The following is a 7560-nucleotide window of genomic DNA, read 5'->3' on the forward strand; positions in this document are numbered from 1 at the left end:
GGGGGGGTATATAGCCGCCCGCGGGGGGGGGGGGGGGGGGGGGCTTGCACCCCTCTTTGACCTACCACCTTGACACAAAAGACAAAAAAAAAAATCAATTCACGTACCTTTTCATTAGGCTTTTCCTCTTACTACAATTCTAACATATAAAATCAATGAGTCCCACTTAGTAATGATTTAAAATAAAAATAAAAATAATAAAAAAAGAAAGAAAAGAGCAATCTTTACATTGAATAGGATAGGAGTCTGAACACACTACAAAAGACAAAAAAAAAAAAAAAAATCAATTCACGATACCTTTTCTCAGTAGGCTTTTCCTCTTACTACATTTCTAATATATAAATCAATGAGTCCCACTTAGTTATGATTTAAATAAAAAAAATTAAAAAAAAAAAAAAAAAAAAAAGCAATCTCTACATTGAATAAGATAGGAGTCTGAACACACTACACAGTGGCTTGATGGACTTTTAAAAACATAAACGTACAACTATCATATAAAACCATGAGTCCCACTTGGTAATAATTAAAAAAAAGTAAAAAAAGATGTTTCATATCCATTAATTTACTTATTAATGATTTTGGTATTGATCTTACTAGTTGCAACAGCTACTATTGAAAGGTTTTTTGAGCAATGAACATAATTAAAAATCGATTACGTAATTAAATAGGATATCAGTGGATGAATAATTGCTTAGTCAATATATTGAGAAAGATATATTCAAGACTATTGAATATGAAGAAATCATGCGGCGGTTTCAAAATATGAAAAATCATCGAGAGCAATTGAGTAAAAATAAGCTAGGAGTAAAAAAATAGATAAAGTTTACATTTTATGTTAAATTCAGTATGACAATTACATTATCATATAGTAATTTATTTATTTTGTCATTAATATGATTAATTTTTAGATTAATTTTTTCTTTCAATCTTGTTTTTAATCTTACCCACCCTAACCTAAATTCTTGGCTCCGCCACATATATATAGCAATCGAGAAATGCAAGAAATACTGTGATACAGGGCCAGCTCAACAACTTTTAGGGTCTTAGACGAAAATTTTAAGTGAGATTTTTTATAATAATATATAAAAATAAAAATAATATATATATATATATATATTATATATATATATTATTAACAAATTTATCTTAGATCTTTTTGAGATTCAATTGTTTTTCAATTTTTCTCTGTTTCAGAAGTTTTTCATATTCGATAAATATTTTTTAGTAGACATTTATAATGAGAAAATATTTACAAATAAATAAAACACAATTTGTAATTAAAAATGATAATTTAGTTAAAAATAAATTTAAAGTATAGAATAATCTAATCTGGTTATCGCAATTTTTCTAAAGTTGGACCACTTTAAAGTCTAAACCTGCACAAATAAAAATTAATTTAATACATAGTTAATAAATTAGTATCACTATAATACAAATGAGTTGATATGATACACATCAAATTATTAATTGATACTAGCCTAATCACATGCGATTCACGCGTGCAATGAGTCTTTTTTTTAGTGGTCCTATTTGTAGAAAAAAAGAAATGTATTTAATTATTCATATATATATATATATATATTAAATCTAATTTATAAGTGAATAAATAAATTTGAAAATTAATAGAGAGTGGTCCTATTTTTTAGACAATGTTTTAGTAGGAGTTAGAGTTGTATTTTTACTAGATTGTCCTTTAATTTTGTCTCTACTTAAACATAAGGCTGTAGGGGCATTTTTGAACTACAAAATGAGGAATCCAAACAGAGAAAGCCCCTAAATAATAGTATAGATAATAATTTAATAATAGATAAAGTGTTAGATAAAAAAAACAAAAAAAAAAAAAAAGAAAAAACAAGATAAAAAGTGTGAGTTATAACTGTGGGCTGTATTATTCAACCAAAAAAAAAAAAAAAACTGTGCGCTGTACTCCAATAAAAAAAAAAATAAAAAAAGTGAGAAACCAACCAGCCTGTACTCCACTACTCTTATCATCCTAGCAAAAAACGTGTCCTATCAATTATCATAGTAGAAAATGGTCCAAAGAGGGCGAAAAAGCTATCATAGCAAAAACCGTGTCCCATGATGGGACTCCCATCAAACATGGATTGTTACATTGTGGTGACGAAGAGATTGTAGGGAAAATCACAATCCTTATTAGAGCATACACAATTGGAGGCCAAAAATAATATTAATATTTTATTCCACCTTTTTTCTCTCTCATCTCTCATCTCTCTCTCTCTATCTTTCTCTATCTCTCACACTTTCCTCTCTTTCCCCTTCTTCTCTATCACACTTTCAGTCTGTCTCTGATGCAAGGCCAAAACCCAGACGTCCTGGATTTCGTTCGTCACCGCCGTTAAATCCATGCAGATCGTTGATGCTCGAAGCAACACGAGCCAATCTCTTCGTGACATGAGCCAATCTCTCCGTGACGACGCCGTTGATAGCGTGACGACAAACAACGATGAATAGGAGGAAATCGATGAACGCAAGTTTGCAAGCGCTGAAGTGGAGAGTCTGGTGTCAAAAGCGCCGCCGAAATAGGTTGTGATCCGGTTCTTCTAGGTTGCAATCAGGCTTCGGTGTTTTTTTTTTTTTTTTTTTTTTTTTTTTTCTGTTGTGACTAACGGCTAAAGGAAGAGGTGGGGTACAGCTGAATTGGGTATGGGTTTGTGAAAGTTCAAAAAGGGTATAAAACACCTTTGAACGTTTAGACCCCAAATAACAAAATACCAATTCAAGCTTTATATCAAACAATTTAATGTGCGGAATATGATAACAAGCTTATAACTGAATTGATAGAACAATTTAAGGCCAAATATAAACACATCCACAGTAGCAATATAAGGCAAAGGTAAAGGAAAGAAGATGCAAACACACGGAACACGATGTGTTATCGAAGAGGAAACCGAAGTCCTCGGCGTAAAACTCTCCGCCGCGCCTCCAAGCGGTCAAATAATCCACTAAAGAATGTAGTGAGATACATGAACAGCAAAAGACCCTCCAAGCCTAATCTACCCAAGTACCTAAGCCCTCCAAACTTCTTGCTCCAACGAGGTTGCGCCAACCTATTTCTTTCTAGCTTCCCGGATTCCGCTACTTGACCATAGCATCAACCAATGTATATTGGTTCCTTTCCAAACTGCTTCCCAAAGCACCAAATGGACCTTCTCACAGACGTGGGTGTGGTGAGACAAGGGTTTGGTAAATGACCTCTCAAGGTATAACAATGGAGAGGAAGAGAGTAGAGGAATTTGTAAGTCTCTTTAGATGAAGATTGGGGATGGATCAATCTTGTATTTCTCTAGGGTTTTCTCTCACAAAATTCTCTCTGGAAGCTCTCTCAAATGATGGGTATAAGGGTGTATATATAGTAGGGTAAGAAGGAATGCAAAATGTCAGTTTTGCCAAACAGGGTAAGTTGGCGACTTGATCTCGCGGCTTGGCCAAGTCGCGAAATCCAGTCGCGACGTAACGGCCTGGCCAGACTAGAACTTTTGTCCTGTACGTGACAGCTGGCGCGACCCTTCAGCTTCCCAGTGTGCCTCTCATTGACTGCCTTTCGCGGCTTGCCAGTCGCGAGCCACGCAAGTCCTAGTCGCAAGACTCTGTTTTTCTTGCACACTCTTAACTTTTCTTCACATCTCTCACACACTATCCTTACAATTTCCCACCTAAATACAGGGTTACTAAGTGCTAAATTACAAGCAAATTGGTCACGGAATGAAGCCAATTAGATGGTTTAACTAAATTCAACCTTACAATCTCCCCCTTTTGGCTATTCCGTGACAAAACCTACAACAGACTCTAGACTTAACGTGAGTTGGAACAGTTGGAAAACTCACTCAATCTAACTCTAGATCTCCGGGCCGCTAAATAACATATGCCACTTGAAGTTTCTTTCCACACAAAAAAAGCAGAAAAAACTCAGCCCAATGACTTCTCTCTTTCATCTTGTCTTTTTCTTCCTCTCTCTCTGTGTAAGCACTCACACTCCTCTCAATCTCATACTCACTTTGTGTCACATTTTCTTATTCTAATGATGATTATATGATTTAAAAACTTTACAAACTTGTATCACCAATCACAAAACAAAATAAGAGTAATGTTGTAGAGTTCACAAACAACCAATTACATTAATGCCTTATACACTCAATACGGTAAACTTTGTAGTACTTTTATTATTTTTCAAATTGTAATTAAAATATTTTACAAGTTTGACAAAATTTTATCTACAAACAAATACCCGGAAATGGAAAATCATTTTTTTTTTTTATAAATATTTTACTTTAAAACAAGGGAAGCATTACCTTACTCATGCAAAAAAAAGAAAAGAAAAAAGTAATGGACTGAACATTTTACTTTCTTATTCTCACGCTCCCTCACCAAATGTTTTCGTATAATTTGTGTCAATGCAGATTTGGTCCACCTCTACTTCTGCCGGTGAACACCCACTCGCCTGGAAATCCTATCTGATTCGTTATTGGAACAAAGAGGTCAACACCACCAATGCCATTCCAAACTTTCTCCTATCGAAGGCATCCCCATTAAGCGCGGCCGACTCAGCGAGTTTCTCCAAACTCGCTGCCCAGAATGTTCTCTCCTTTCACCTTCCAGCATTCTGCGCTTCCGCCAACCTTCTATGTTTCCCCGATTTAGCGTCAAACATCACAAGTTACAGACAGGATGCGATTATTAATTATAGGCCTAGGTTTTTATACGTAAAAACCTATGGGAATCACAAAGGAAGCACTGCCACTGGTGACTCAGTAAAAAAAAGGGTTGAGCCAGGTACATTCTTTAGGGTGTCGATGTTGAAGAAAGGAGAGGTCATGGCAATACCGGAGATGAAAGATGATATGCCTAAAAGGTCATTTTTGCCACGGACTATGTTGTCAAAATTACCACTTTCGACCTTGGAGCTGAAGAAGTTTTTCCGTGTGGAAGATAATTCCACTATGGAGGCTATAATAGTGAAGTCATTGAGTGAGTGTGAGAGGGCTCCAAGCCAGAGCGAGACCAAGCGGTGCGTGGGTTCGGCTGAGGACATGATTGACTTTGCAGTCTTAGTCTTGGGTCGAAACGTAGCCGTTCGATCAACAGAGAATGTAAACGGGTCAAAGCAGAATATAATGATAGGATCGGTCAAAGAGATCGACAGCGGGGAAGAGATGCAACAAGCAGTCTCTTGTCATCAGAGCTTGTTCCCGTACCTGCTCTATTATTGCCATTCGGTGCCAAATGTTCAGGTCTACGAAGTAGATATGCTCGATTTGAATTCTAAAGCTAAGATCAATCATGGTGTTGCTATCTGTCACATGAACACGTCGGATTGGAGCCCAAGTCATGAAGCTTTCTTGGCTCTTGGGTCGGGTCCAGGTCGGATCGAGGTTTGTCACTGGATTTACGAGAATGATATGACCTGGACAGTTGCAAACTAGACTCAAGAGCCCATTTTGGATAACAAGTTCTTAATTTTTAGTGATAGTCTCTGTTTGTACTTTCTTACTCTTTGTTTGGTGACTCTGTTGGTAGTATAAGTTTGCTGTAAGTTGCTTAAATTTGCTGTAAGTTGTTTAAGTTTGCTGTAAGTTGCTTAAATTTGCTGTAAGTTGTTTAAGTTTGCTGTAACAAGTTGCTTAAGTTTGCTTTAAGTTGTTTCCAGGTAGTGGATTTGTTTCTGTTTCTAATAAGAGCTCTAGTTTAAGAATTTTTCTATTTATTTAGGTTGATACTCTCTTGTTATTATCCCTCTTATCCAAATTACATCATCCACAACAGCTATCCTTTCAGAACCAAAAGTTTCTGTTCACTAGCAGTGATTCACTTCGCCTATTGTAAACTCATAATGCTAAACTAGATAAATTTATAAATTGAAAAGAAGTGAGAAATACTAAATTTATCATTAAATGCATTGTGCATATTACCTAGATTCTAATATTTGTCTTTAGTTAGTAACAGCAACCGTTTATGAGATAATATATATGATTCTTATTTTATTTGTAGATAATAAAAAAATCAACTACAATGCTTGATTTTTTCAAAAGAAAAGGTTCAAATTCTTCAGAAGTTAACGTAGAATTGTCAACAACTAATGTTGCTATTCCAATTTCAGAAAATATGAATGTTCCAATTCTAGAAAATATCCATTCCCCAATTTTGGAAAATGTCGATGTTCCAATCCCAAAAAATATTCATTCTCCAATTCCAGAAAATGCCGATATCCTAATTCCAGAAAATAACCATATCTCTCAAACACAATTTCAAAAAGTTAATCTTGATTCTTTAGATTATGATCCCGGAGTACACAAACAAATATGGGAATATCATGTTAATCAACGTGATGAAATTCAACGGGCTTACATTAAAAATGGTCTGCACCAACCTCGTTGAGAAAAATAATACAACCAAAGTGGAAAACACAATTGTAGCTTTCAAGCTTCTTGGTTTAAATATTATTCAACATGGCTTGAATATTCTCCTACGAAAGATGTAGCTTATTATCTACCTTGCTTTGTCTTTTATAATCCAAAGGGGGTTGTGGGACAAAATACATTCACTGTTGGTGGATTTAAAAATTTGATGGACTTTTTGATGTTATACATTGAAAAGGATATAGTTTCGACATTTAGTTTGAATTCAATCATAGATGATTTTGAATATTTGAAAGAGCATCGAATTCCCTTTCCATAGATGATTGTATTAAGAAACAATAATGTTTCATGTCTTTTGTTTTTGTTGGTAGTGATTGTATCTTAATATATTAAGAAACAATGATTTTTTAGTATTTGTCTTGGTTGATAGTTTATTAATACTATATGGATGCGTATTTGAATTTTTTTTTTCCGCTTATCTCCCACCTCCCCCTCCAAAGCTTGAAATCCTGGGTCCGTCCCTGCCTAGGTTGCTAGACAGCAAGTTGAAGTTAATTTATTTTTAAAGCCACTAGTCACAGATCTATGCAATAATTTGTAATAAATAATTATTTTGCAATTGTAGAATAATATTTAATTTGTATTTTTTCTCTAAAAATTAAACAATTTTTTAAATTATTTCATCTTTCTTCCAATATATTATTCTATTATTTTTGGGAGTGTTTGAAATTAATATTATTCCTTTATGAGGTCGTCCATATTCTTCGAAATTATGTTATAATTTTTAAAGTTTCAAATAAATTATTCAAATTATTCATTCTCTTAAAAGAGATTAGTTTGTCAAGCCAAGGTTGAGCTTAATATCAAGCTCAAACTCGAGCTCAGGTCAAGTTTTTGAGCCTGAGATCTAAGAAAATTATAGTATTAAATGCCTAAATCTCCAAAAACAAGTAAAAATAATAATATTATACTCATTTTATCATGCTTCTTGTCCCCCTTATGATTAGCCATTATTCAAATTTAAACTTTTCAAAATTAAATCTATTCATTCATCCCTTTTTGTCTATAGTTTCAACAATTAGTCAAAATACAATTTTTACATTCACGTTAGATGGTGAAGAACTAGAAAAATACTTATTTATGACTATTATGACTAGGCCTCTACCGTGTTCTTGTTTGTTTTCCC

The 7560-nt window shown here is 34.1% G+C and overlaps 1 protein-coding gene across 1 annotated transcript; it reads left to right on the top strand.

Moving 5' to 3' along the window:
• The first annotated feature begins 3880 nt into the window (after window positions 1–3880).
• Window positions 3881–5720, top strand: LOC112033634 (polygalacturonase non-catalytic subunit AroGP2). Its single transcript, XM_024066423.2, has 2 exons — window positions 3881–3980; window positions 4419–5720. The coding sequence occupies exons 1-2, from the start codon at window positions 3936–3938 to the stop codon at window positions 5439–5441; spliced, it is 1068 nt and encodes a 355-aa protein (XP_023922191.2). The 5' UTR covers window positions 3881–3935; the 3' UTR covers window positions 5442–5720.
• Window positions 5721–7560: the final 1840 nt, after the last annotated feature.

This window comes from Quercus suber, unplaced genomic scaffold (genome assembly GCF_002906115.3).
Source record: "Quercus suber isolate HL8 unplaced genomic scaffold, Cork oak 2.0 scaffold_470, whole genome shotgun sequence".
In the NCBI taxonomy this organism is placed as follows: Eukaryota; Viridiplantae; Streptophyta; class Magnoliopsida; order Fagales; family Fagaceae; genus Quercus; species Quercus suber.

What these genes read in the sequence shown, in the direction of transcription:
- LOC112033634 (XM_024066423.2), top strand. Translation starts at nt 3,936, where the DNA reads ATGACTTCTCTCTTTCATCTTGTCTTTTTCTTCCTCTCTCTCTGT. An exon ending in TTTTCTTCCTCTCTCTCTGT is followed by an intron (nt 3,981 to 4,418) that starts GTAAGCACTCAC and finishes GTGTCAATGCAG; the next exon opens with ATTTGGTCCACCTCTACTTC.